The sequence below is a fragment of the Fonsecaea multimorphosa genome (assembly GCF_000836435.1).
Source record: "Fonsecaea multimorphosa CBS 102226 unplaced genomic scaffold supercont1.43, whole genome shotgun sequence".
NCBI classification, from domain to species: domain Eukaryota; kingdom Fungi; phylum Ascomycota; class Eurotiomycetes; order Chaetothyriales; family Herpotrichiellaceae; genus Fonsecaea; species Fonsecaea multimorphosa.
In genome coordinates, this window is record NW_015971677.1 from 51,470 (window position 1) to 78,859 (window position 27,390).

The 27,390-nt window shown below is 53.3% G+C and overlaps 13 protein-coding genes across 13 annotated transcripts; 6 read left to right on the forward strand and 7 right to left on the reverse strand.

The window, feature by feature from the left end:
* Nucleotides 1-1,551: 1,551 nt before the first annotated feature.
* Nucleotides 1,552-2,379, reverse strand: Z520_11784 (uncharacterized protein; the record flags this gene model as incomplete). The annotated part of the gene is made up of 1 exon (XM_016782272.1): nucleotides 1,552-2,379. The coding sequence occupies one exon, from the start codon at nucleotides 2,377-2,379 to the stop codon at nucleotides 1,552-1,554; it is 828 nt and encodes a 275-aa protein (XP_016626587.1).
* Nucleotides 2,380-3,036: 657 nt separating this feature from the next.
* On the forward strand, nucleotides 3,037-3,942 carry Z520_11785 (uncharacterized protein; the record flags this gene model as incomplete). Its single annotated transcript, XM_016782273.1, has 1 exon — nucleotides 3,037-3,942. One exon carries the CDS (start codon nucleotides 3,037-3,039, stop codon nucleotides 3,940-3,942), a length of 906 nt encoding a protein of 301 aa, XP_016626588.1.
* A 730-nt stretch (nucleotides 3,943-4,672) lies between these two features.
* On the forward strand, nucleotides 4,673-6,376 carry Z520_11786 (uncharacterized protein; the record flags this gene model as incomplete). Its single annotated transcript, XM_016782274.1, has 1 exon — nucleotides 4,673-6,376. One exon carries the CDS (start codon nucleotides 4,673-4,675, stop codon nucleotides 6,374-6,376), a length of 1,704 nt encoding a protein of 567 aa, XP_016626589.1.
* A 254-nt stretch (nucleotides 6,377-6,630) lies between these two features.
* On the reverse strand, nucleotides 6,631-8,722 carry Z520_11787 (uncharacterized protein; the record flags this gene model as incomplete). The annotated part of the gene is made up of 5 exons (XM_016782275.1): nucleotides 6,631-7,479; nucleotides 7,569-7,690; nucleotides 7,790-8,028; nucleotides 8,148-8,392; nucleotides 8,465-8,722. 5 exons carry the CDS (start codon nucleotides 8,720-8,722, stop codon nucleotides 6,631-6,633), a joined length of 1,713 nt encoding a protein of 570 aa, XP_016626590.1.
* Nucleotides 8,723-9,150: 428 nt separating this feature from the next.
* Nucleotides 9,151-10,806, reverse strand: Z520_11788 (uncharacterized protein; the record flags this gene model as incomplete). Its single annotated transcript, XM_016782276.1, has 1 exon — nucleotides 9,151-10,806. The coding sequence occupies one exon, from the start codon at nucleotides 10,804-10,806 to the stop codon at nucleotides 9,151-9,153; it is 1,656 nt and encodes a 551-aa protein (XP_016626591.1).
* An 888-nt stretch (nucleotides 10,807-11,694) lies between these two features.
* Nucleotides 11,695-14,158, forward strand: Z520_11789 (uncharacterized protein; the record flags this gene model as incomplete). The annotated part of the gene is made up of 4 exons (XM_016782277.1): nucleotides 11,695-12,026; nucleotides 12,129-12,975; nucleotides 13,027-13,278; nucleotides 13,337-14,158. The coding sequence occupies 4 exons, from the start codon at nucleotides 11,695-11,697 to the stop codon at nucleotides 14,156-14,158; spliced, it is 2,253 nt and encodes a 750-aa protein (XP_016626592.1).
* A 216-nt stretch (nucleotides 14,159-14,374) lies between these two features.
* Nucleotides 14,375-15,998, reverse strand: Z520_11790 (uncharacterized protein; the record flags this gene model as incomplete). The annotated part of the gene is made up of 5 exons (XM_016782278.1): nucleotides 14,375-14,679; nucleotides 14,765-15,058; nucleotides 15,129-15,417; nucleotides 15,501-15,794; nucleotides 15,900-15,998. 5 exons carry the CDS (start codon nucleotides 15,996-15,998, stop codon nucleotides 14,375-14,377), a joined length of 1,281 nt encoding a protein of 426 aa, XP_016626593.1.
* Nucleotides 15,999-17,114: 1,116 nt separating this feature from the next.
* Nucleotides 17,115-19,282, forward strand: Z520_11791 (uncharacterized protein; the record flags this gene model as incomplete). The annotated part of the gene is made up of 7 exons (XM_016782279.1): nucleotides 17,115-17,192; nucleotides 17,325-17,475; nucleotides 17,555-17,614; nucleotides 17,717-17,951; nucleotides 18,006-18,162; nucleotides 18,312-18,552; nucleotides 18,651-19,282. The coding sequence occupies 7 exons, from the start codon at nucleotides 17,115-17,117 to the stop codon at nucleotides 19,280-19,282; spliced, it is 1,554 nt and encodes a 517-aa protein (XP_016626594.1).
* An 820-nt stretch (nucleotides 19,283-20,102) lies between these two features.
* Z520_11792 (uncharacterized protein) lies at nucleotides 20,103-20,888 on the forward strand (the record flags this gene model as incomplete). Its single annotated transcript, XM_016782280.1, has 1 exon — nucleotides 20,103-20,888. One exon carries the CDS (start codon nucleotides 20,103-20,105, stop codon nucleotides 20,886-20,888), a length of 786 nt encoding a protein of 261 aa, XP_016626595.1.
* A 391-nt stretch (nucleotides 20,889-21,279) lies between these two features.
* Nucleotides 21,280-22,149, reverse strand: Z520_11793 (uncharacterized protein; the record flags this gene model as incomplete). The annotated part of the gene is made up of 1 exon (XM_016782281.1): nucleotides 21,280-22,149. The coding sequence occupies one exon, from the start codon at nucleotides 22,147-22,149 to the stop codon at nucleotides 21,280-21,282; it is 870 nt and encodes a 289-aa protein (XP_016626596.1).
* A 558-nt stretch (nucleotides 22,150-22,707) lies between these two features.
* Nucleotides 22,708-23,319, reverse strand: Z520_11794 (uncharacterized protein; the record flags this gene model as incomplete). The annotated part of the gene is made up of 1 exon (XM_016782282.1): nucleotides 22,708-23,319. One exon carries the CDS (start codon nucleotides 23,317-23,319, stop codon nucleotides 22,708-22,710), a length of 612 nt encoding a protein of 203 aa, XP_016626597.1.
* A 554-nt stretch (nucleotides 23,320-23,873) lies between these two features.
* On the forward strand, nucleotides 23,874-25,369 carry Z520_11795 (uncharacterized protein; the record flags this gene model as incomplete). Its single annotated transcript, XM_016782283.1, has 5 exons — nucleotides 23,874-23,910; nucleotides 23,988-24,025; nucleotides 24,091-24,387; nucleotides 24,447-25,035; nucleotides 25,128-25,369. The coding sequence occupies 5 exons, from the start codon at nucleotides 23,874-23,876 to the stop codon at nucleotides 25,367-25,369; spliced, it is 1,203 nt and encodes a 400-aa protein (XP_016626598.1).
* Nucleotides 25,370-25,631: 262 nt separating this feature from the next.
* Nucleotides 25,632-26,735, reverse strand: Z520_11796 (uncharacterized protein; the record flags this gene model as incomplete). The annotated part of the gene is made up of 1 exon (XM_016782284.1): nucleotides 25,632-26,735. One exon carries the CDS (start codon nucleotides 26,733-26,735, stop codon nucleotides 25,632-25,634), a length of 1,104 nt encoding a protein of 367 aa, XP_016626599.1.
* Nucleotides 26,736-27,390: the final 655 nt, after the last annotated feature.

Consider the following 27,390-nt stretch of genomic DNA (forward strand, 5'->3'; position numbering starts at 1 on the left):
TATCGAACAAATAGAACTGCCCAGCGAAAAGGACATCCAGAACCGGATACCCGCATTTCGAGATTCGGCCAGACTTTTCTAATTCTATATCATATCCCACCCACCACACATCTCTACCGCCTGTGTAAGGACTTCTGCGATATGCCATCCTATTCCGACCGGGACTACTGGCTCAACAGCACCTACGGAACCTGGGATCGACGACGCAGAGACCCTTACTACGAATGGGACAGAGCTCGCTTCATGGGAACGCCAAATCGGAACGTCTCGAGGTCCATGGGCGCGTACATGGACGAGAGGGACGACCAGGTATTGCAACTCCCAGTTGTATATCGCCGTTACAATGATTATCTGGACCGAGTCGACGCGGGCCGATGGGCACACGGAGATTACGGTCGACGTCGCAATCAGTGGCGCTGGAGATAGATAGAGATCTTCAGTTCCTTAATCCTTCCTGGGACGGAAGGGACACGGGCTTGATAGATGAATCATTCATGTTTAGATGTCTAAGTAGGGAAGATGGATGTGCATAATAGCAGCCATCCATCGCTAATGACGATAATTCATTGAGCTGGGACTAATCTCAGAGAACTGTACCGAGTACTTCCGCAAATTGATGTAACCTCGGTGCTAAGAGTTCTATCAAGACTGATAAACTCTGCCAATGCCTGTATTGAACAGGGGCCGGATGGATCTTCCAGGAGAGCAGAAAGTGGGCCAGGAGGGTTGAGAGGTCTGGCGTCCAAGTACCAAAAAAACCCCTTTATGGCGCCTTGGGCCATTCAGCCTTGTCACTCCTTTTTCGTGACACTCGACAAGGTATCACAACCGGCACCCAACACTACGTGCGAACACAGTAGCGCTCACAAGTCACACCTTTCTCCTTGAGGTGGAGGGAGAACGCCCTGTTATTGCGGTAAGTGAAAATGGAAACCGGAAATGCCGCTGAAATGACCCCAGACGCGAACGGCAATTTCGCTATAAGAGAAGGAAGTCGACTGAGCGCTCGCTGGACTTTGTCCGGAAGTGGTCAACCTGTTCGAATCACTTTAGAGTTTAACTGGATCAGTGAGGATTCAATTCCATCGCATGACTACTGTCGTATTGGTTCGGTGCCAAGGAGCAGAGTTTGCAGTCTGAATACTTCGTACTATGGACCGCATTCTCGTTATCTTGGCGAATGCTGCTTGCCCGGCTCTACTGATCCGGGCAACAATTTATCCCCCAGAGCAAAAATTCCAAAGGCCCAGAGAGCGTGCAGGAACCAAAGTTGGTCTACATATGCGGAGGTTCAGCAGACACTGAATATCTTGCCCTTGATCGTCAAATTCGTCCCAGAATGCACTCCATCACAGTGCTTCCGTCGTCAAGAAGCTTGAAAAGTACTTCCGCCTGATCATGGCCTGGTCAGGAGTCACGACATTGCGACCCGCATGTATTATCAAACTAGTGTCCACCACGGCCTGGCTGTTTTATCGGCGTCGGGACTTGCGGCTTTCCAGTTGTTGTCGCCTTGGTTGTCGCTGCCTGCTGACCGGCGCTCTGTGATTGCTAGCTGCTGGTAGATGACGATGGAGCCGGTGTGGTACTTGACGCCGATGTAGAACTTGTCGTAGTGCTTCCGCCGCTCCCGCTCTGCTTCTGTACGGTTGCCTGAACAACTTGCCCAGCTGTGTTGAAGACAATGTCCACCAACGCATTGAGCGGAGCATATGAGTATGTCTTCTCAATCAGACCACCAGACAGTGTCTGACTGACCCCCGTGTCGGTCATGTTTGTCAGATAATTTCCGACGATGGTGCTCACCCCGCCGACCTCCTGGACGATATTCCCCAGGTTGTCGATCAAGAATGATAGTGTCGTTCCTCCTTGAGTGATGGAACCGAGGAGGCCATCGACTGCCCCCACAATTGGCTCGAGCAACGAGGTGACATTGTTGATGGCGGAGATCAAGAGAGGGTTGAGGTCCAAGGACTCGAAGACTCGGTTGACGATGTCGACCAGGTGTCCCAGACGGACAATCAGTTCAAGCTCCGCGTCGACATCCGAAATAGTGAGGTTGACTTCTTGAATGGAAAGGGCCACGCCAGCATTCAGGGTGACCAGGGACGCCACCTGCGCATTCAAGTTGATATCTGCCCGCAGATCGTCGACGTCAAGCTCAATGCGGCCAACAGAGAGGGTCGGAACGTTCAGGTAGACATCCGGAGGAGTAGATGAAGATGACGCTGGACTCGGCGTCAGCGTCGCTGAATTCGACAATGATGTTGAGCTGACGCTTCCACCTGGCGTCGATGAGGTGGTCGTTTGCGCCAGAACCTGCTGGTGAAGGAAAAAGGACAGCAAGAGCGTGAGCAGCCGGAATATCAAGTGCGCCATCTTGTTCTCAGCTGACTGCGGAGGAGAAAGAGGCAGGAATCGACGCACATCCGGCGCTCTATATCATCGACCCCAAACACTTCCCTCTCCTGGAGAATCCCACATTTTGCCCATGGCCAATTTCTCGACCAAGCATCGCTAACCATCGAAATTTCCCATGTGCAGGAAAATTATTCGCTCCCTGGTGGGACGCGATGGGTTTCACGTTTGGACCACACGCGTGAGGATGATCTGCGCAGATCCCTGCAGATGGTTCCTTCCCCAACCAGGTTTCTGCATGGCTCCCCATGTTTCAACGGTCCATTGCGGTATAGGGCTGATCTGCCGAGATTGCAGGTGTGGGACCCCATGGTTGCCCCTGGGACTGGGCTGTGCGAAAACAGGTCTCTCCCCTTGTCGCGCGAACCGAATGCTCAAAATACCAAATGAGATGCCGGGAGTGACCCTCGACAATTACTCGAAACTGGTGAGTCTGAAAATTGGAAAGAAAAGGAGGGGTTGTCGCTCGCGCAGTTCTGCCGTGTTCGTATACAGGAGAGTTCTTACCATCTCTGCGAGTCTTTGAACGAGAGCGTCCAGTGAACTCAACAACTTTCAGAGCATCTTCTCTACTCCCTTGATGACGCTCCTCTCGACACCTGCATCACCCAGTTTGTCATGATTCCCATATTTTGGTGCTCGTTACTTGTCGCACTCGCTCAATTTGGATCTTCTCAGACGGTCTCTTCCAGCGATGGCTATACCGGCTACTCGCTCAGCGTAACCGGCAACGACACTGATTCGGCAGTCTATGAGACCGAGGAGACCGACACGTCGAATGGCACTGTGACTAACGCCAGCACTCCGCCTGACGTCTACCTCAATGCAAGCGTCTCGGTCGGCGAGATCGACATCACGGTGAAGAATCTGTCGGCGAAGATCAACATCGATGCCCAAGTGCTGTCCCTCCTTCAATTCAACGCCGGTGTCGATCTAAGCATCAATGCTGTGCAGTTGAACATCCAGAACGTAACAGCCAAGGTCGAGCTCGAGGCACGGCTGGAGAATCTGGTGCTTATGATCAACGACACGCTCAACTCAATCGACCTGAACCCTGTGATTGCCACGCTGGGGTCCGACGTTGGCTCCCTGGTCGACACTGCTCTCGGCGGTAGCAGCACGAGCAGCAGCAGCCCCTCTTCCTCAACGAGCGGTCTGTCCGCCCGCTCGGTGCTTCTTGACGAAGGTATCCTCTATTCGGTCAACGACTACACCGGCAATACGCACACAAATCGAATCCTCGACCAGGCGGGCAACATCGTGGACCAGAAGCTGCACAACGATGGATCCGTCTACTCGTCCCAGGTCGTCGGATCGTACTGGCACGACATGACGTTTACAGGGCATGAGCGGGCAGTCTTGTTCAACGGCCAAAGTGCAAAGGAGTCGGAGTATTCATACACGCCATTCAACGGCTTCAGCTCGATTGCTGCTATATATCAGGATACCGAAGGCAACGTCCTGGGGACGAGGGTGTTGAGTGAAATCGAAGGCGGAGGGTCAAGTACGATTGCTGACGACTAGTTGACCCTGGGGCTCCTTCAAGTATCTGTTATAGCATGAAATGAAAGAATCAGAGTGCAATTAGCGAGACATTTGGACTTATAAGCTTGTGAAGGGCATACTTTTGCTGGCGATAGTATCCGTGCCGCTCTACACATTTTCGTTGACGCTGTCGGTGACCTGGTGACCGTGACATAACATTCAGGCTATTCAGCGTGAGACCTCTTTCAACACTTCCAGGCACAAGATTCTGCCCCTTTTTCTTTCCTTTTTTTTTTTTACAACGCGTTAAACATTTTCTATGAGTGCTGTGAATCAGGCGCCATTCTCAGTTGAGCGTTTGCGGTCCGTTCTCGCTCGACGATGATCTAAAAGACTTCAACTCATTTCAAAGCATAGCGACGGCCTGTTGGATTTCAAGTAGCTGACGAAAGTAAAATCGACACAACAATAATAATATGGGCGCTCTAAGGAAACCAAAACGACCATTCCAACTTGAACTGGAAAGGTTGAGAGTGACAAACCTGCCAAGCATAAGAACCCGCAAAGCAAAGACAGCAAACACAACAAACACAACATACATGTTTGCGACCTTTACGTATTTTCCTAGATCCATTAGATGTGCGAGTACAACCCTCGACCTCGAAGGCTGGAGAATCATTGGGGTAATTTTACCTTGAAAAAGGCCTCTGTGACGGCCAAAAGATGCAACGATCCAGATGAGACGACCTTTGCTGCGTAACAAGCCGCCATGTCTTCGCATTATACGACCGAACCTCCTCCAACTGCGTCAGTCCTACTCCATACCACGGCTGGCCCTCTCACCATATCTCTGTTCGCGAATCAGACACCTTTAACGTGCAGAAACTTCCTGCAACATGTCCTCGACGAGGACTACAACAACAACATCTTCCACCGTGTCTCCCCGGGCTTTGTCATTCAGACAGGCGATCCCACTGGAACCGGTGAAGGAGGACAGAATATATATGAGGACAGGGAATTTGAGCGATATGACGAAGACTGGGCGCGGGTGATGGGACGAGAAGAGGGAGAGAAGGTTGCTTTTGGAGATGAAATCCACAGCCGGCTCAGGTTCAACAGGAGAGGGCTGGTTGGTATGGCCAAAGGCACCGGCGACGGTGCGGGATATGGCAGTCAATTCTTCATCACGCTCGGGGACTGCAGAGCAGAACTAGACGGCAAGTGCACCATGTTCGGCCGAGTCGAGGGCGATGGCATCTACAATGTGGTCAAAATCGCCGAAGGCGAACTGTTGGAGGGAAGCGAGAGACCAATGTACCCGGAGAAGATTCTCCGGGTCGAAATCATCGAGATGCCCAAGGGTGACGCATGGCAGAAAATGCGGAAAAGGATTAAAGTTGCCGAACGCACCGTGGAAGCACCCACAAAGAAAAAGGCTCCCAAAAAGAAGGGTGGGAAGACGCTGCTGAGCTTCGCCGGAGATGAAGGTGAGGACGATGCAGGCGCAGTCGCCGTACGACCAAAGAAGGCCAAATTTAATCCCGCCTTGATCGATAGCGAAGACGCCCCTGAATCGAAGCCCAGGACAAACGGCACTGCGCCTAAACCTTCGTCGATCGAGAAATCGCAACAGAGACCACCATCACCCACGGTTCCTCAAAAGCGCAAGGCGAGTGTCTCAGTGTCGACGAAATCTCCATCACCGGTTCACCGCCGGAAGCCATCATTCCATGACCCATTGGCCCAACTTCCTCTCCGCGACCCAGAATCACCGTCCCGCTCACCCACCCCGGAAGAGCAACCGTCAGGATCCAAAACTTCTGCACTAGAAGCGGAGATAGCTGCCCTGAAAGCATCCATGCGCCGGAACATCGACAACAATGCCAACGGCTCCATCGCGAAGAAGTCGGCACTAGAATCTCTCATCCCAGCAACAAGTACGAGAGGTCGCAAACGGCCTCGGCCAGGCGAATCCAATGCGCGGGACGAGGCCCAGGCGCTGAAGATGCTGAACGCCTTCAAAGCACGGCTCGACTCGGCAGATGCGCAGGGCAGAGCTCAGTCTTCGAAAACGGCCAACGGACACAAAGATCACAACTCCTCATCGACTCCTTCAGAGCTCGTCGCCGCGCCGCCTCCTCTTCCCAAAACCGACGACGATGACCAAGAAGAGGCGACTCTGTGCGACCTGCATTTCATAGCAAACTGTCAGTCGTGCTCCAAATGGGACGACCCGACCAACGCCGAGGCCGAAGAGTCCGAGGACGATTCGCAGTGGATGAGTCACTCGCTGTCGTTCGCCAAGGACCGCCTTGGGAAGGACCTGAATTGGAGGAAGAAGAACGAAGAGGAACTGGTGGTGATTGATCCGCGGGAGAAGGAGAAGGAGTTGAAGTTAGAGAGGAGGCGGGAGAGAGACAAGGACAGGGATAGAGACAAGGGGAAAGGGAAGGGCAAGGAGAGGCGCTGGTAGTCGTCCAATAAATACCAATGGGTGAAAAAAAGGAGTTCAAGCCTTCCAGGTCCCAACAATGAAACTTCCTCTTCCACAGACATTTACGAACTCGAACGTCTCAAAGGCAGGCTGGACGGGCACGAGTGCTGTGCTGCTCGCCTCGCGTCTTGCACAGCCATGACTACGTACATACAATAATACAACAGGTATCAGAACATAAGATGATGCTACTACTGCTACTACCACAACTAGTAGTAGTCCCACAGGGTTAATCAGGAATTAATATAGAACGCCAAATCCACCACCTCGCCCTGCTTCTCCTTCTCCTCCGCCTCAGTTTCGAGCCTGGTAAATCCATTCCCCAGGATCGCACGCCATCGATTCCTTCCGCGGTAGCGTATATCCCAATCCTCGCCGCGGATCTCGCGCAGGATGACCTCGCGGTAGAGCAGGGCGCTCCCCGGCCATGTGGCGGTGACGCGGCCGTCGACGCGGTGCTTCTTGTACCAGCTCTTGCAGCCGCTCGTCCAGGTGAGAGTGTTTTGGATCTCGTCGCCGTAGGTGACGAATTCGTCGACGGCGTCCTGGCGCGGCGCGGCCGAGTGGATGTCCTCGCCCGCAATCTTGTGTAGCCACTTGGTGATGTACGCGGTCGTCCAGGTCAGGGATGTGACTAGCGTTCCGTGGCCGACGGTCGCGTTGGGGCCGGTGAAGAGGAAATAGTTGGGGAAATCCGGGCACGCTACGCTTAGGTAGCTCTCGGGCTCGTCTGCCCATTTCTGTGCGAGCGTCACGCCGTTGCGTCCTGTTACTGGGTAGTGCGGGATGTGGGAGACGTCGAAGCCCGTGGCGCACACGATCACGTCCAGGTCGTCGTAGTGCGCGCCGGACTCTGTCTCGATGCCTGTCTCGGTGATTCGTGCGATGGGCGATTTCTCCAGCGACACCGTGGGCAGTAAAAAGGACTCGAGGTAGCCTTCGCCGGGGGTCAGGCGTCGACAGCCGAGCGTCCAGTTCGGGATGAGTTTCTCGCAGAGGTCCGGGTTGTTGTTTAACGCGACGCGCATCCGTTCGATGGTGGCCTCGGAGGCTTTGGCGTTTTGGACGGAGCCTTTGCGGAACTTTTTTTCACCGTGGTGGTGAGGAAGAATCAGTACCAACGCCCTCTGAAGGAAAAATGAAAGGATCATTGGGATCGACCCATACATACCAGCCTGAATCCTTTGTTCATCCCATGCTGCAACATCTTGCGATAGGCCTTGTGCTTCTCCGGATTCCGAAACCTCCTCTTGTCGCTCCTCGTGTATCTGGGGTTGAACCTGCTTCCCACCTCTTCATCCGAAGGCTGGTCCACCTCGGTCATATCGACGCCTTCATCGCCATTTGCCATTTCCCGATCCTCGCTCTCTTCAGCATCGGGCTGCTTATCACCGCCGACACCGAGCGCTTCGCCCAGACTCTGCGTGATCCAAGTGGCCCCCCTCTGGAAGCTCACCACCTGCGTGCCGGGCAATTTGGCCATTTGAGGCAGGATTTGGATGGCAGATGATCCGTTGCCAATGATTCCAATCTTTTTGTGGGAGTAGTCATAGGAATGGTCCCATGCGGCCGAATGCACCTTGTGGCCCTTGAAGGTCTGGAGACCAGGTATATCTGGCCATTTCCATTGGCTGTTGGGACAATGTAGAGACTTGGATCAGCATCTTGGAATGTATGTAGCTAGACAGGCACAGCTTGACATCTGCCGGTCTCTAAATCCCAATCTTTGAGATGCAAACAAACAACTCACCTGAGGAACCCCTGCGCTGAAACGAGGACATCAGCAAACTCGTCCCTTTCTTCCTGCCCATCCTTCCGGACACGGATCTTCCATTTTCCTTCCTTCTCCAGCCAATTGAGGGCAATCACTCGAGTGTTGAATTGAATGTCCCGCCTTAGATTCCACTTATCGACCGTCCTCTGCACGTACTCCAGAATCTCCGGGCCATCGGCATAGAATTTGGACCAGTCGGGATTCGGATCGAAAGGAAATGCCTAGAGCAAGCCAGAAAATCAATACGTCGGAGTCCCCTCCAGACACTCGGACAAAGAAAGGCAGAGACTGACGTAGATATGCGCTGGCACGTCGCACTGCACGCCCGGGTACGTGTTGACCTTCCACGTTCCACCGACATCATCGTTGGCTTCAAAGATGACATGATCGACGAACTCCTGTAACTCCGGCTCTTCATGCTGAATCTTGTGGGCGAATATCAAGCCCGAGAAGCCAGCTCCGATCGTGGCAACGCGTAGTCTGCGCTTCTTGTAGGCGTATTGGTCCGATAGGGGGACCCGTATCTCCTTCAGTCGTTCAGGGGAGACCATATTCGAAACAAGATATTGAACACACCACAAGCGAAAGGGGCGCAAGTCTTTGAACGCTCTGGCAGTGAACGAGGACGACCCAAGGTGATATCCCGACCAGACACAAAGTTACTACTTGAGCGACCTTGCGATGTCGATATCCGTGGCTATGTGTCTCTTCTCCTCAGCTGTGTGGATTGGAGAACTGTACCTTGCCTCGGTGAAATCATCATACTGGCAAGCCAGTGGTTTCCCCGCATTGATTCCTCTATCGAACCAGTTGAGAGCCGTTTAGTGGTTATGGTAACTGTTACAGTGGTCAGACAGTAAGTCGAAAGGCACAAATAGTGTACAAGATGACATGAGACAGACTCTCGGAGGGAAACCCAGAGCTGGACACAGGGCCCTCAGTATGACGCGGCTTCTCACCCGTCAGGCGCCTTTTCATTCTAGATATACTTGTACGGATTCATAATCCCGTTGGGATCATAGAGGTCCTTTATCTGCTTCATCAGCTTGATCATGGTCTCACTCCGACTGTATCCGATGTATTTCTTTTTGGCAATACCGAGACCATGCTCCGCGCTGATGCTTCCCCTTCGCTTTTGAATCCACTCATATACCCACGGTTCTATTGCTTCTTCAACTTCTTTAGTGTATTTCCGCACGGGGACGTTCAAATGCAGATTCGAGTCGCCCATATGTCCATAGCCGACCACAGCAATTGCTGGGAAGGAGTCGTCATCACCTACCAAGCCTTTCGAGTTGAGTCTATCTCTTGTGTCCTCCACGAGTTGGTAGAGTTCTTGAATGGGGATCGAAAGGTCGTATTTGTAAGTTCCGCCAAAGTGGCCGATGGCCTCGGTGATGCCCTCTCGCCATGCCCATAGAGATTTGGCTTGAGTCTCGTCCTGGGCGAGAACGCCGTCGGACACGATCTCTTCACTCATGACATATTCCAAGAACTTTTCGAGCTTTTCACTGTCGTGTTCCGTATTGGAACCACTTGTTTCAATCAAGCAATAGAAGGGATGGTCACCTTCTAGTGGTCGTTTATTTCCGGTAACTTGGTGGACGAAGCCCTGACTCCGCGCATCCATGAGTTCAAAAGCAGACAGGATCTCTCCGAGCTGGACTTTCGCTTCTTTGTAAGCTTTTTGGACATTCTCGAATGAAGGAAGCCCAAAATATGCAACATTGACCGCTTTGGATCTCTGTGGACAGTGGACCGAGACACCCGTAATGATCCCGATCGTCCCTTCTCCTCCTATGAAGAGTTGCTTTATGTCATAGCCTGTGTTGTTCTTCCGTAACGTACCAAGATCGTCAACAATAGTGCCGTCTGGTAATACTGCCTCAATTCCAAGGACATTGCCATGTAACGAGCCGTAGCGCAATAGTCTCAAGCCTCCGGCGTTAGTTGCCACATTACCACCGATCTGAGCTGAACCTTTGGCACCAAGGTCAAGGGGAAAGAGGTGGTTATGCTCGGCAAGGTAATTGTCGGCCACTTCCAGTATAACACCTCCGTCGACCACCAGGATGCCACTGATGTCGTCAAAACTGCGGATCTTGTTCATCCGGGAAAGTGAGATGACAATCTCGTCAAAGACTGGCACACTGCCTCCAACCAGGCCTGAATTTCCACCTTGCGGTACCACAGCCAGCTTGTTGTCGTTGCAGTATTTGAGTACTTTGCTCACTTCTTCCGTGCTCTTAGGTCTCAAGACCAGCTTGGTATGACCTCTGTATTTCCTCATCCAGTCCGTGTTGAAAGCTTCAAGGTCATCTGAAGCATCGCTGGTCACTCCATCCACGACCGCAGCTTCATCGCCTAGAGCAGATTTAAAGAATTGGATGTGCTCTGGCGTGATCTCGGAGAACCTTGGGTCTCGCTTGAGGGAGGGATACATGTCAGTCGTGTACTTGACATTGTGATGCGGTTCGCTGAGGTCTTCTCGTCTTCGAATAGTTGCAGAAAAATTTCGTACAGGTTCAAACAAGGGCCGTAGAGGCTGGCACTGTCTGGCTTGAGACCGAGGTATTGAAGGTCTTTTGGTCTGGCGCAAGACGCGCACCAGGCCTCTTGATGCCGACCCAGACATAGTTGCCGCCTCCGGGGACGTCTGTAGACAAAGTGAGGTGTCTGGAGCAGGGGAAGAAGGAATTAGGGTATGCTACCAGGGAAATTCATAGATTGTTGGAACAATGACGAGAAGCTGCATCTTGCCATCAATCAGGATGTCACTTCCGATCATCGGCGGATATTTCCCCGAATCTTGTCCCTTTAAAGCAGCAACAACCATCCACCGGTGCGACCTCCGCTCCGAGGCTTTTTGCGGAGAGCTTGGCGAGGAGGTTCGTTACAGATACTCTTCTCCAGAGTTCCTGCGCGCCCTCATGCTGCAACCGTACTGCCAGGAATGTCTAGGGATTTCACAAGGGAATGGCAAAACCTACCGAGGGAGATTCGCGAATAAGAAAGTAGCACAATAGATATTCGGATTCGCCTCCACAACTTCGAAACTACCAGGCTTCACCAAGTCTGTTCCTGTTCCGTCCCAGCAGAGAGGATTAGGCTCCATATGATTGAGTCGTCCTCTTCTTCGTTTCTGGGAGACGCTTTTCCCCGGGCTTTCCATAATAACACTCTCTGCCAGGAACACAGACTGAGGCACTGCAGCAACCCGAGAAGAATCTGCCAAGACAATTCCGGTCTCTCCGGTAAATCTCCGACTCCACGAGGGCGCTCTCTCCATTCAGTCGACATCCAGTGAAGCATTTGTCAGCTGTGATCTACATTCCCCGTTCGCTCCGGGGTATCAAGCCAAATTCTGCGGGGTCCAGAGAAGCCGTGCAGCCGACCAGGGGCTCTCTATCCGCACTTGGGATTGTTACTTGTGTCCTTTGCTTGACACGGTGTACAATACAAACGCCTTCTGTGTGAGTCTGATCGATCGAGGTCCTCGTCTAGGCGAACCAGTAGAATACGAATGGAATCCTATACATCATCCCAGACAAATACCTACAGGAAATCCCCCGTTGGGTCAGCTGGGAATCTGTCACGGAGTCAACCGTCGTCTCGAAAGCGGGCTCGCTATATATCACACGCATGCGAGAGATGCAAGAGGCAGAAGATTCGGTGCAACGGCGAACAGCCATGTGACAAGTGCAGAGTGAAGCGGCCCCAGGAATGTTCCTACGGACAGTGGCGGCATATCAACTGGGATCAGCTGCAGCAGCACTTCGACTCTGCCAGCGGAAATGGTCCCCGAGAGGATGAAAATGAGAATACGACCAAGAGTGATGGATCTCTAGCTACATGGTGAGTTAGTCTATGGAAGCCCCATCAGCTTCTCCTGTTGTCGGCTCCCTCGCTGTCACCACTGCGTCTTGTTGCCGACTTCAACCGTCTGAAACTTTGTAGGAATCCCGAGTCATTCACACGTCTAGAAAACTTGCTGCAGTCACAGTCGGCAAAACTAGATCTGCTCCTGCAGAGATCGGAGAGGTCACAGGACGGTGATGGATTACCTACGCACAAAACAGGCCAGAGCCAAATCGAGCAAGCAAAACCAACCTTCAATCCCACAGGGCTGGCCCAAGATGACGAAAGTCGCGGCAATGTGGGCGCTATTGATTCGGATGAGAACGCGGATGCTGTACTCCGATCGCCAAAGGCACCTCTACCTTTGTACAGCGGCCCATCTAGCTGTTCTTTCTGCATCAACATCGTGGGTGTAACTCTAAACAAAACATACGGCACACCGACCCGCGAGCAGGTAATCTTAGAGCCTGCAACTGTCTCCATATTGAATGGTGATATTGTCATTGACCACGATGAGCGTCCTGAGGAGGATCCCCCAGCGCCGAGCTTACAGCCTCCATTGATCTCCGCTCCAATGGACCGACATGACGAGTCTCTCCATCTCGTTCGAGAGCTGACTCTGGCCCAAGCTCTCCGCCTGGTACTCGCCTACGATGACCTAGTGGGTGTAATGCACCCGGTTGTGAGTAAAGATGACTTGTTGCGGAAGACCACCGAACTGTTCGGGATCATAGCGGTCCCACCCACTCCCAAGGCTTCCAATATCCAATTAGACCGGACTGATGTGAGCATCGTCAAGATGGTGCTTGCAATTGTGCTGGTCATGGAGGGGTCGGACAACCATGAGATGGCTTCCAAACTATTCAAGAGCATACAGCGGGATGTGGAAGCGAAGATCTGGACCACGGCGACAGAAGTCAAGGACCTGCATCTCCTCATCCTAGTTGTATGTTCTTCCTTACTCCCTTCAGTCGAAGAGAGTCTAACTAATATGTAGGCCGTCTATCATTTCGTCAGAGGAAATTGGCGACTCGCTTGGAGAGTCACGAATAACCTAACCCGCATGGCACTGGAACTTGGACTGAACCTGAAAAAGGTGGTTGTCCGCACATTCCAGGATCCCACAACACGCATCAACGTGGTCAATACGTTCTGGACGATTTTTGTGCTCGATCGACAGATGAGCTACGCGTTGGGGCTACCAAAGAGTCTCGAAGACGCAGATGTCGACAATGGTCTTCCACTACCTGTGAGTGTTGTGAATGGAGCCTACTCAAAAGAATCCCACATTGACACACTTTTCCCAGTATAGTGAGCCTTACCTGAACGCCATGGTAGAGTATTGCCACCTGGGCTCCAACGCCTGCGACTCGCTTTCAGAAGCCCTGAGCGGCCAGCCACGCGGAACCGCCGAGTGGCAGGAGTCGTTTGAGTACTTCCGCTACCGTCTCGACCAGTGGCAGAGGATGCATATTGATGGAGACATTCACGCCGCCGACGAGGACGTATCCAGTGCCAGGAGGATTCGCCATCCACGTACAGTGCTCTATCTCCGAGCAAACCAATTGCGTCTCTTGATGCTGCGTCCGGTGCTTTGTGGTTCCAACATCAATCTCAGCGCGGATGGCCAGCACTGGAACACCGCTGTGGGCATTGCATGCGACACGGTGCAAGTCGTGGCGAATCTAGAAAGCACGAGTCATCTCTATCAGCCCCACCAGACACAGTACAACTACTTTCTTGTGACGGCACTGGGTATGCTCCTTCTTCTAGGACTGGCTCAGGATCCAAGTTCTCCTTCCAACATGTCGAACAATAATGCACCGGTAGGACCGGCCACACACGAGAAGGCGTGTCAAGCCGCCATAACAGCACTTGGCCTTCTCAAATCTACCATGAATCATTCTGCCGCATCGAAGCGCCTGTGGCTCCGAGCTTATTCAATGTGCCTTCGCCTTGGGGTCATTCCTGACGATCACAACGGTCTTTCTGCTAGCTTTGTTTCGGATTTTGAGATGCCAAATGTTGCTGCCAATGGCATAGCCGACTTCAACACCTCCTTTTCGGAGCTGGGAAGTGGAATGACCCCTGATTTTGGGTGGCTGCTCCCTGAGTTCGAAGGCATTTGAAAAGGCCCTGGAAGTTTGTACTGCTAAGAAATGGGAAGAGATGAATGACTTTCAAATGCTCCTTTTTTTATGTATGTGTGTCTCCCTCTTGTTCCTCTTCAACATTTGCCTTGAAACAAAAACCCTCCGCGGGTGTTCAGCTCAGAGATCTATTATCTTCTGCTCGCAGAATTACATGCATACTTGCGCTACTCGCCAATGGCAGGTCGTCTGCTATCACGCAGCGGCCTCTTGTGCCACAGCTGCTGCTGTACTTAGCTGAGATCTCGCCACCGGTGCAACCTCACGGGCGAGATTACCGCCGTACTTCATGATCGGACTTTCAAGGAATCGATCCCAGTGGTGGATGTTGAGAGTGAGCTGACGTGACAGGGTGGCCTCGTATGTTCCTCGGTCGATGACTTCCTTCTCGTACTCAGCGATTGCAGCCTCCTTTGTCTCCTCGCCCGAGACGATTTTATCCACCGCGGTAACGAAATTGGCACAATCCACCGTCGCATTGTTCATCCCTTGTCCACGATCTGGGGGCAAAGGAGAGAGATACGTCAGTCGCAACTTTTGACTTAACCACTCGGCAAGGGACATTGAAGACAAGAGGGGACATACGGAAAGAGATGGCGTGGGCTGCATCCCCAGCTAACGTCACTTGGCCGGCGTGGTTATCCCATGGAATGGGCACCCAGATCTTGATCATGTCATTGGGGACGTCCTGGTCTTCCGGCATCCAGGCCAGAGCTGATCGTCTGGGCTCGGCAAAGTCATCAGCAAATGACTTGAGAACTCGAAGACGGTCCGCGTTGCTCTGGCCCTTGTACGGCATGCCCGGAAGATCTTTCGGCCATGTGATGACATAGTGAAATGTCCAGGTTGAGTAATCGTCCTTGTCAACGGCGGTGCGATCTGAACCAAGTCAGTGACGTGAGCAGACCTTTAGGACTCGGCTTGCGTCTGGTGTGGGTTTCGTGCTTACAGAGCATGATGAAGAAGATTCCCTTCGGGTGAACTCCATAATCCACGTGCGGCGCCATCGAGTTGGCAATGTACTTGCCCTGTTCGTGCGTGTATGTCACACTCAGGTTGGCCATATCGTATTCTGGATATGACTCGGGCACGGCCAGCTCTTTCAGCAACAGGCGTCTCACCAGCGATTGCCCCCCGTCTGCACCGACGACGATGGAACCAGTCTCGGTCGTCCCGTCACTGAAGTAAGCAATGGCACCAGTCGGGGTATACTCGATGTTCACAAGTTCATGGTTGTACTATCGACCATGTTAGTCGTTCCCGTTCTTCCCTTCCATGAACATAACGGCATTGGGGAGCCTTGGAGGCAGCGGGGCCAGACCTTAACATCAAGCCCGGCAAGCAAAAACTTCCTCAGCCTCGCCCTGCTGACACGAATTGCATACGGAGAGTTGACCTTCTTTAGAACCTCTCCGGTGGCCGCGTTCCTCAGCACCAGCTCTTCGGTGTCGGTCGACTTGTAGAAGGACCTGACCTGGGCTTCGTGCACGCGAGCCTGCATCTCTTCAGACAGGAGGTGCGGGTAGTATTTGAAGGCCCAGAACATGGTCATGCTCCAGTCGCGATGACGGAAGGCAGGATTGATCTTGTCATGGATGGTGAAGGAGATGCCTCTCTGGAAAACGGAAAAGGAAAAAGAAGTGAGCTTTCTTTTCCCTTTTTTTTTGGAAAAGACTTCTTTCAAAAGGGAAGGAAGAGGAGAAGGGAGAGAAGTAAGTACCTTTTTCAGCCCTTGAGCAATGAACAAGCCTGTACATCCTGACCCAATGATGATGACATGCATTTTCTTTTCATCCGGAGTAGCATTTTGGGAAGCCATTTTGTTTTGGTTTGCAAAGCGTGGTGGTGATGGTGATTGCGATTGTGAATCTGATTGCGGAATCCGGTAATACACAAGCCTCACTGTATTCGGCTCAATTTATTGACCTAAAGAGAGAGAAGGGAGACAGATAGATTTACCTCGTTCCTTTCCCAGAAAGACACTAGAACGACCTGTTCCTCGACTACCTAGCGCTCACATATATAGGCCACTCATCCTCCCTACCGATGGCCACGCTCGGTTCCAACTTCTATGCTTCCGTAGTCTCAGATTACTTTCCGATGCACTCGCACACTCTGACTCTCACTCTCACTCTCACCGGCACTCTCACACTCACCCGCACTCTCACACTCTCAGTCCCAGTCTCACCCGCACTCATCCGCGTGTATACTGTGTGTACAATGCCCTACGGGGTCCCCACCCCGATAGACACATGCTCCACAAAGAAGGTGACTTCCTTTGTTATCCAAGCACATAGCTTTGCAGGAAGAGACCCCAGGCTGGAGACGGGGGCGGGGAACGTTTCAGGGAACCGGCGTTGTTACATCCAATCGGTGCAAAGCCGATACTTCTAATCCGATATGGTCTTTCAGTCCTGATCCTCAACACATCCCACCCTCGTTTCCACCTCAGCTGAGGTTCCGAGCTTCATCGGATTTGATACGGTTCTCATTGGAACTGTAGTCGGGGGGATCAGTCGAGCTGACAAATGATTGTAACAAAAGGGAGTCCTTCCAAGAGGGTTTGAAGCATGGCCGTTTGATCTGGTGGACTGCGGAATCCAAACCGGTCGAGACTACGGGGGTTGGGAAACGCAACTCGGAATGGGCGACCATGGTGTGTAGTATCAACTTGCAGTGCCAGATTTCCGTAGCGTGCTCTTGTCCTTCTTTCCTTGGCCGCAGCGAGGAGGTTCGTCTGAGGGCCAACCCACGGGGTAGATTGGTACACCGTGGGGGAGTTCACGTAGCTGGAGTCGAGGAAGCTGCTCCGTCTGGGGATTTTCTGGGGTTCCGAACACCTTATAAAGCAGACTACCCCCTTGGGACTTCTGTCCGCGGTAGAGGTGGTTCGTATACCTCCTACATAGAAGAATATTGAGACTAGACATCGACGATGTTGGCTGACGAGATCGCGGACAGGATGACTCTTCAAGCCTTGCTTGTTGGGGCTGTAGTAGCCCTCTTCATCTATGTATGTTATGCTCTGCTCTACCTTTACTCCGAGCTTTGGACTTCCATTTTAGGGCGAACCGTGAATGTCATTTTCAGAAACAGGTGTGAAGCTTTTCCAATGTGTTTTTGGCTGATTTGAAAACAATTGCAGCTATTCGGTGTCATTGTCTATCGTCTCTACTTCCACCCTCTTGCAGCTTACCCTGGGCCATTGCTTGGGAGGGTGACACACTGGTACGGCGTGTATCATGCATCGAGGGGTGATAACCATTTGAATGTGTACAATCTTCATAAGAAATATGGTACCGAGGATCTAATCTCCCGCAGCCCGAGTGGTCTCTTCTTCAAACGACTCACGTTCTTGCTGACCCATTCATCCAGGAGAAATTGTACGCATAGCACCGAATCTGGTGACTATCAACAATGCACAAGCAATCAAAGGTAAGAAGGGCGGGCCAAATCACCTCCAACCCCTGTCCATCTCTTCTTGTCCAAGGCTCTCCGAATGGTAACGCATACTAAGTCTGAGCCACGGCATTTTAGACATCTACGGGGTCAACAGAAACGTGCAAAAGGGCCTCTTGTATCAGGCATCAGCGAAGCTCACGGGATTCCCCAACAGCTTCAGCGCCGTCGATCGACAGCTGCATGCCCACAGGAGGCGTGTTCTGGCCCCTGCCTTTACCGACGCTGCGTTGCTGTCCATGGAGCCTCACATCCTGCATCACATCCGGCGGTTTTTCGACGTGGGGATCCTCGGTGGTGGCAACGCGGAACCGTCAACGACAACGTCGCCGACCCCGGCCGCCGAGAAACCACGACTAGATCCTAGCTGGTCGGTCGAGGTGGACATGAGTCACTGGGGGAATTACCTGACCTTCGACGTCATGGGCGATTTGGCCTTTGCAAAGGATTTCGATATGCTCGGCGGCAAGGAGAGTCGAGCACTGCCGGATTTGATTGATTCGGCTCTGCACGGCCAGTTGATTGTCGGTCTCTTCTCCGTTCTCGTTCTTTCCGTTTTGGATGTGACTATTCTTTCCCCTCATCGGGCCCTCGCGCCTTCTCTTTGACCCTTATTCTATGTCACACGAAACTGTTCTCCGGACTTGACTGTTGACAACCGCTTTTATACCAGGCTGGCTCGAGTCCGACCGTTCTCAACTGGAATCTGCTTCCTTTCCTGTTCCCTAAGATATATGCCATGAGCAAATACCTCAAGCGGTTTGCCGGAGACCAGATTTCGGATCGCCTGACACGCGAGACGCCAAAGAAGGATTTCTTGCATTATATTCTGCGAGCCAAGAATCCAGATGGGACCCCAGCAAAATTGTCTCCAACAGATCTCGGATCGGAGGCGGTGGCATTGATCATTGGCGGTAAGCTTTCCCCTGAAAAGTGGTGGTTGGCAGGGTATCCTGTGTCTGGTCGACATTCTCGTGCAGTATCTGACAGATGAGCAATGCCCATTTTGTAGGGTCTGACACCACCGCGACACAGTTAGCGGCCAACTTCTTCTACCTCACACACAACAAGGACAAACTGGTCAAACTCTGCGCGGAGATTCGCTCCACTTTCCCCTCCGTGGACGAAATCAAGCTCGGACGTCAATTGGACAGCTGCCGTTACTTGAAAGCCACAGTTGAAGAGACTCTCCGTTTCAGCCCCAGCCTCCCTGGCGTCTTGCCACGCGAAGTCCTCCCGGGAGGTCTCACGGTCGATGATCGCTTCTTCTTTCCACCGGGCGTCGAGGTTTCGGTGCCCGTGTACGCTCTCCATCATAATGCCGAATACTTCCCCGACCCGGATGTGTGGAAGCCGGAGCGCTGGATACCCGAAGAGGTGGGCGAGGACGCAGTGAAGAAGAGTTACGCGGCATTCACGCCTTTCTCGTATGGGTCGAGACAGTGCATTGGAAAGCGATTGGCGTATATCGAACTGTGGATCACAATTGCGAGGGCCGTTTACCTCTTCGACATGGAGTACGTGGGAGGAGGGATCGAAGATAGACCGGCGAGTTCCAATGTTGCGGAATACAAGATGCTCGATCATCTAGCTGCGGCGAGGGAGGGGCCGGTGATTCGGTTTCGGATTAGACCGAGTGACTGATGGGAATGCAGCAGAGTACATGGCATTTGGTCCCCCGTGTTGATTCTTCGACGTCCAGCTGTGAGACTCTTGTCGATAACAACCAGTACAGAAGGTTTAATCATGGGTTTGGTTCAACAGCAGGCTGCTCACGATCGCAAACAGAGTTGGACTTTGCAGAGGTCAAGATTCGCCGTCAAGTGACGAGATATTGATAACCTTGCCAGAACGTTGACATATCTGGGGGGATAAATACAATGGTGTTTTTAATTTCTTTTCCTGCTCCACGAGAAGCAGCAAAGGGAGACCGATGATGCTAACCCAATATCCCCGTGATTAATGGTAGTTCTTTTACTGTGCTATCGTCTCTCAGTGTTCATCTCTAGAAGCTGTGAGCAGAAGGTGAAGAGTACGAGGTCGAGTGCGGGAATAGGTACCTAGGTACTAAATAAAGCAGCGGGGGGCACCATCCTCAATTAGGAAAGGCATGGAGCTGAAATCTGCGGGGAAGGAATCCACCTTGTCAATAGTTCATTCAGGGGGCATTCCGCGAGACTCATCGCCTTCACATATCCTCAACCTCACCATCATCATCGTCTTCAGCTCTTCTGACCGCTTTACTATCCGGGACAGCTTCACACTGACCTAGGGCAAGCTTAACACCTCCCATCTCCGCAGGAGCCAGTGCACGACAATCCTGAGCGTCAGCTCCGAGGCGTGGCAGGAGGCCTGACAGACTTGACCACAATCTGACCAGTACATGAGAGTCGCACATCTGGACACACTTACAGACACATACCCTGAGACGAACAACCGCACGAAACTCCGCCTGTAGAACAAGATGGACTCACTCACCTCGACCCTTGTCACACAGTACCACAAGCTCATCGACGCGGTCAGCGCCCGGCCACGCCAGACAGCTGCGACAACGACGGCGGTCGCACTAACACTATCCCTCGCATGGGTGGTCAGTGACTTTCACGCGTGGAAGTCCTTTGGCACAGGAGGCACTCCGCCCACCTGGGCCGGGTACTGGCGCATGACCAAGCTGCGACTGAACCGCATGCTGCTGTTCGGCAAGGACGACCTCGCCGACCCGTCGCCGCTCTCGTCCTCGGGGCCCAAGTATCTCGACCCAGCCGCCCTGCCAGCACGAGAGGGCGCCCGACCACCGACCATGGCCCGCACCATGCCGCAGCGCCAAGTTCCCTACAAGGCCGGCACGGCAGACCCGGGAGTCGAAGAGCGTGTGAAATCCATGATGGCCGCCTTCGCCGCCCAACACCCGTCGATTTTGGATCTGCGCCCCAGCAAGACCGAAGGCGGAAGCACCGACGCCATCTACGCCAAGCCGACCCTCGACACCCTCAACGTCAAGGCCAAGGACAACAAGATCCTCGGCACCGAGATCGCCCACGCGCACCCTTCTGACGGGAGCTTGCACGTCTGGCTGTCCGAGGCGGATGCCAAGACCGTGGTCGAGAAGGGATGGGGTCTGAGGTTCCCGCTCAAGTTTGTCGATAAAGGGTGGGCCATGGTCTATGCCCCGCGCACCATGGCCGAGGTGGACGTTGTGGAGCGCATTGTGCGAGCGGGTATTGCGTGGATTTCTGGCGTCGAGGTTTGAGCGAGTGACTCGTACAGAGTCATCTATAGCGTTTTCCTTCTCTTCTTTACGTCATGTGGGAATTAATCAAGGGGTTCGGGCTTTGCTGGCCGAGCAAGAGTGTCTGGCTCAGTAAAGTACGTTGGATGAATCAAGCACGCCTAGTTTCTTCTTATTCAAATGTATTAATTCGTCCTCGTTCCAGTCGTTAGCCTAGCAACGCTGCATTCTCGATTTTCCACCCAGCCACGAACGCATGTGGAAAATGGAACGCAACGTTTCTCATCATGGTCATATCAGCTTGCCCGCTCCTGTCCAGCACGTGGATGTATGGCTGGAGACACAGAAACCCGTTGCACAAAGGATTGTCCCCAAAGAGCACTTTTCATCCGAATGGTCTTCCCCGTTTCCCCTAAGCCAGCCTTATGATGGTCTGCTTGGGGCTCAACTCGTTGCGATACAGGGGCTGGCTCTCGACCTCCCGAACCCACAGTCTCCAGGGTTTATCCTGAAAGGCCTCGTTCATTTTCGCGCAGCCATCGCTCTGGTCGTCCGTCAGCGCCTGGAAGCCGACGCCCGCCATGCCTTGGTCGTGCATCGGGACATTATTGTTGTTGGCAATGGCCATGGATTTTGTCTGGGCCTCGGCGTTGATGCGCGTGTAGATAGCCCTGTAAACGGCGGTGACGATGTCGCGACCCACGCAGGTGAAGCCGTGGCGGCGCATCAGGACCACCGTCTCCTCGGGGCTCTGCGTGGCGGAATCGGAGACGAACCTTTCGGCCAATGCGGCGCCGAAACGCGAGTTGTTGACCAGCATGTCCCGCTGCTCCCCCGGCTTGTACAGCGGGTCAATATCAAATACCTTGACGCCCTTGCAACCCAAAAACCCGGACATGTGGTAGACGGCCTTGAGCGGGACGCCCATGCTCACGACATAGGGCAGGACTTCCTCGGCGTGCGAGTGGATCACGCAATTCACCCCCGCGTATCGCTTGTAGATCTCGCCGTGGATGAAGCGCTCCGAGTATCCCTTCTTCGCGTTTGGATCGACCGTGCTGGAGTCGGCCACGTGGTAGTAGATCAAGTCCGTCGGCGAGGCTACTAGGGCTGGCGCCATGTAGCCGCACATGATGTACTGCGAGGGTTCGAGCGGGTGGCGGATCGAGATGTGCCCGTACGCGTCCACCACGCCATGATGGTCCAGGATGTGGTTTGCTGAGATCAGATCGCGGAGGGCATCGGTCAGAGGGTTGTTGACGGTAATGGTTGAGGAGGCCATGGCTTTGGGGTGGGCTTATGGGTACCTCCCGTCGTACTGAATGTTCTTGGGTTATGGGGTTTAGAACGGTTTGCTTTACCAGAGGCTTTTTTGTTCGGTCGTTACTTTGCCTAACGCTGACGGGGAAACTTGAGGAGAGTTGCACTATCGATGAACCGGCAAGGGCTAGGCGAGTATCACCAGTGCCTGAATGATATTGGTGGCGGGGTAAAGGCGACCAGGGTGACAATGATACTTGTCACCTTTGGGGATCGCGTTCAAAAATAACAAAAGGTGGGGGAGGCGGGGAACATGCAACTAGTGGAGGGGCTCAAACTGCAGGTGCGCAAGGGGGTCAGGTTAGAAGTCGGGAAATGTCCACAGTGACAAAGGAGAAAAAGCAATAATATTCAGATCTTCAGCCTGTCGATACCTAAGTAGATATGCTAGCAACAACAACATATGTTACCGCCGCTGAGAGCTGGGAGATCCTCCCGACATATCCCAAATGTATCCTGTCCACCCGAAGCCTTATTCCAAGCCTGCTCCCTGTGTCTCTACACGCACTGGCAATTCAGTTCAATCCAGCTCCGTCCGTGTGACGAAGAAGAAATTCAGATCCGTCGGTCTGGCGCGGAATCCCTTTACATTCTCAATCGTGTTGACCAACCCCTCCGTGCCTTCCTCTACACTCTCCCATCCGGAGAAGTTCACCCGGACATCTCTCTCCTTGTGGTCCTTGGGGATATTCCAGCCCGAGACGGCTCCGTACCGTGCGCCGCCCAAACTCGAGGTCTGCTTTGCGAATTCCTGGTCAAACTGCGTTCGGACCACCCCGTGTTTGGCGAAGGTTTCTCGGATGATTGCCAGCACGGGGGCGTCGAGCGGGATTTTTGACTGCTCAACGTCGATGTAGTGCATCCAGTCAATACCCATCTGGTCCTTGATGAGTTCGAGGATTTCTGCCTGCTGAGGAGATCCGTGGAAGCCGTGCTGATGGTGGTCTTTGGTCTCCCAAGCTCCAATCACAAACAGCACCGAGGGGTCGTCGATTTGCGTGTAGAACAGCGTTTGCAGTTTGCTGTAATCTTCAATCACTCGTTTGACTTCCTTCAGGTTTTTCTTGAGTTCCGGGTCAGTCGCTTGGACGCCGTTCTTCAGACTGATGTGCGCCAACTCGATTATCGCCATCTTCAAAGTCGCGACCTAGTCCAAGGGAAGGGTGTTAGATAGTATCTGAGGACAGGTCGAGAAGTAGCAGGTCTATCTATGTCCACCTAGGGATGGAGATAATGGTTAGCGACGGGTCGTACAGTAGATCCGCCACACTGTCCCTTGTGTGGGCTAGCGACTCTTCTAGTGAGGCTGGGATTGAGAGTCGCTCCAGCCTCACGCTTGTCTCTTTGCGGTAGTTTGGGCCCCGAGTTCAAACTTTGGATTTGTACCCGACCTGGTATGGTGTCACAGTTCTGGTAAAGGTTACTTTTTCAGCTGGCCCCGGATGACATGGTCTGCCGAGACTGCTCTTTGGCATGAATTTCATGGTCGATCATGAGACTGCACAGATGACTGACGTTTGAGACAATATTGACAGCCCAGTGTCGTCGGTGACAAGAAGAAGCGTCGATTCAGCGACAAGCAAGCTGCGGCATTTTCAGCTGACCGCCAGTCGTTAATCTCCTTCTCTCACCGCATACTCACCCCATTGAATACCAGGCCGCCATTTCTTCTCCAACCCTGCGAGAATGAGCCAACCCTTGAGAGTCATCGTAGTCGGTGCAGGTACGTTCAATCAGAGTCTTCGAGACCGAAACCCTTGACTGTCGGTCGAGGAGCCTCTCACGAATCGAGAACCACAGGTCTGTCGGGTTTGGCCATTGCACAGGGCCTTGAAAAGGTGCGTGCAACATACGACCTCAACGGGTTGTCTTCCTCGGGGCGAGACTGAATGTGCACGCACAGAACGGGATCGACTACGTCGTCGTCGACAAGGAGAGCGAACCACGCGATCGAAACTGGGGCGTGACAATCGCGTGGAGCCTTCCATTGCTGGCCCAGCTTCTCCCAGAGGCACTCTATGACCGATTACCGGAATGTCAGCCGGATCCAGGTCTCGACACCAAAGCTGCCGGGTTTGAGAGCGTCATCATTCGAGATGGACAGACAGGCGCAACTATCGTGCAGCCGCCTTTCCCTGGGGTGAGAAGGTTGAACATCCAGAAGACGAGGACTATTTGGTCAACAGGGGTAAATGTCAAGGTAAATCGTTGATTTTCTTTTGCTGGGGGCTCCCACACCCGAAAACTAACCCGCCATAGTTCGGCAAGACACTCACAGACATCGAGCTGACCGACGACGGAGTCACTGCTCACTTCCACGACGGAACCTCAGAATCAGGCTCTGTCTTGGTGGGCTGTGATGGCGGTGGCTCATGGGTCCGCCGCTGGATGCTGGGCAATGACAAAGGGACTTCAGTGGTCTTGCCGTACACGTTCCTCAACTTCCCCTTCCGCTACCCTGCAGAACGGGCCATCAAGATGGACAAAATGATGCACCCCATCGTGGATGTCGCCGTGCATCCAAAGTCCATGTACATCGGCATCTTTCTGCTCGACAAGCCTGACCTGGACAGGCCCGAGACCTGGGTCTTCTACATTCTTGCGACGTGGGCCCAGGACAACAAGAGCGCCCCGGATGCATCATCGGCCGACATAAACATGGTGGCGGAGCTCAAGCAAAGAATGGACGACTGGGCCGATCCCTTCAAGTCCGCCGTGGAATGGATTCCCGACCATGTCCAGGCCAAAGCCGTCCCCTTGAGGATCTGGGGACCCCCCGACTCGGGCTGGGATAATCGCCGAGGCAGAGTCACCCTTGCGGGCGACGCTGCTCATAGCATGACCTTTCGTAAGAGAGCCTAACCCCTTCCTACTCATCCTATCTTCCATATTCCGTGTTCATGAAATAAAAGCTCAAGCATCCTATGCTAACGAAGACAGACCGCGGCCAAGGCGCCAACAACGCCCTCTGCGACAGCCAAAAGTTCGTCTCAGCCATGGTCAAGGTGAAGAACGGCGGCAACACTCTCGCCGAGGCCGTGGACGAGTACGACGCAGACGTCATCAGCCGGGGCAGAGCAGAGGTGGAGGTGTCGAAAGTGCAGACGGACTATTTCCACGACCACGCCAACTTCCACAACAGCCCCGTCATGAGACTTGGGATCAAACCGCAGTCGAAATGACGTGCCTCGTGCAGAGCAGAACTGGGGCATTTTGATTTCATTGAGGCTTCATCATCAGCTGGAACTGCAACGCAATGAAGAAAATCAGAACTTTGAGCATGATTCGAGTGTGTCTTAGAGCAGGGGATCGGAGTAAGGAGATGTTCTGCCTCCTTTACTATATCTTGTTGAGATACATCGTGCAATTCTGGATAACCCTACTTAGAGTGATTCAAACTTGCTTCTTCCAATTTTTGACCTCGTCTCTCTCCTCTCATCCACTCTAGCCGCACAGCTCGGCCGGAGTCGAGCACTGGTTCCCCTCCACGACATTCCCCTGGCCCGGAGTCTCCACGAAGATATCAACATCGTTGCCACGCAGGACATTGCCGGTCACGACGTTGTTTGCCGCGTCAAGTCCCGTCGTGGGGTCATTCAGGAGCGCGATGCCCACCGCGCTGCCATTAGTGCCGGCAGCCGTCATGCCCTCCACGAGATTCGCCTGGATCTGTGTGCCGAAGCCACCGAGCACGGCGATTCCAATCAGCGCGGCGTTGGGCACGGTCGCGCAGAGCGGATCGCCGTCGCTGATGTGGTTGCTGATGACCTGTGCGCCGGTGGTGCCTGGGTCCACAAAGGCGCTGTAGCAGGCATTCGTCACGTCGTTGCCGGACACGTAGGCGCCTTCGGTCTGGATGCAGAGCCCAACTGAGTAGCCGGAGATAGTGTTCTTCGTGACGTGAACGTCGGACACGTCGTCCATGCAGATGGCGATGAAGAGGAGTTGATCTTCGCCCGGAGTAGTGGAGGCGACGGTGTTGGCGTCGATGAGGCTGTTCTTGGAGCCCACGGTCAAGCACCCATAGCGTGCGCCGTCATAGAGCGTGTTACCTTTCACCTGGACGTCCTGACCGCCCACCACGGCGATGTCGAGCCCAGAGAATCCCTGGACTTCGAATCCGGTCACCACGACGCCCTGCACTGGACGGCCCACAGAGAGGACCTTCCTATGCTCCACCACAAAGTCCGCGAGCTCAATGTCCTGCCCCGTGATGCAGATGCCGGCCTCTGTGTTGGGCCCAGCCAGGCCTGAGCAGGTGTTTTGGTCATAAGAAGTGGGAGGCACAAGGATAGCCCCCTGGCCCACCAGCTGGAGGCCATCGGTGGTGATCGTCAACTGTTCAGCGTACGTGCCCGCCGCGACCAAAATCATTTGTCCAGGGTGAGCGGCGCTGATCGCGGCTTGGATAGACTCCCCAGCATTGACGTGAATGGCACCGCCATACCAATCAACGCCTGCGGTCACTGAGCTCGCAAGCCAAACGCACAACCAAACAAACACGAGTACGGTCTTGTCACTCCAATGCGAAACAAGTGCTGCTGCCATCGGAAAAGAATAGTGCAGTCGATGTCTTGGGACTTTTGTGTCTTGAACAGGAATTGCTGCTATGGAAGAAACTATGTAAACCTTTCCAGATGGCAATAGAGAGACATGAAAAAAAGGCAGGCTTAAGAGAAAAGAGACAACACGGAGGTAATATACTTCAGAACTTCCTGGAGCTGGCAGTCCCCATCTCAGCCGCAGAGGTCGATACCTTGCTCGTAAGAGTACGGGTTGGTTCGTATTTCATCGGTTACCTCAAGGTTGTGACTCAAGCAAACAGTGTTCTCGTTCGCCAGCAAGGCAATGCCCAAACCTAGACGCTCGTAAAGCGCGGCCTGAGAAAGTTGAGGACGAGATCTGCTTGGACAGAGCCCTCGTAATCCGTGGTGACCCAGACAATTCATTGTCACATCGTGTTCCATCTCGTTGTTACTGTTCGTAGCTTGCGAGGCAAGCTTCAGCCCAACACGAACAGTTCCTAAACCCCTTTTTGAAAAGCTGTCCATGTGATTCCAAGACCTGTAGACGGCGCAGGGGAGAAGCTACCTAGGAAGTTCAATTGGCGCGAACTCTGTCTGATTGCCTGGACTGGCCGTCCGCCTCCGCCAGGCTTTGTAGGGAAGGAGCAAAAAAGCTGTTCGGTTGTCCCTCGAAGTCA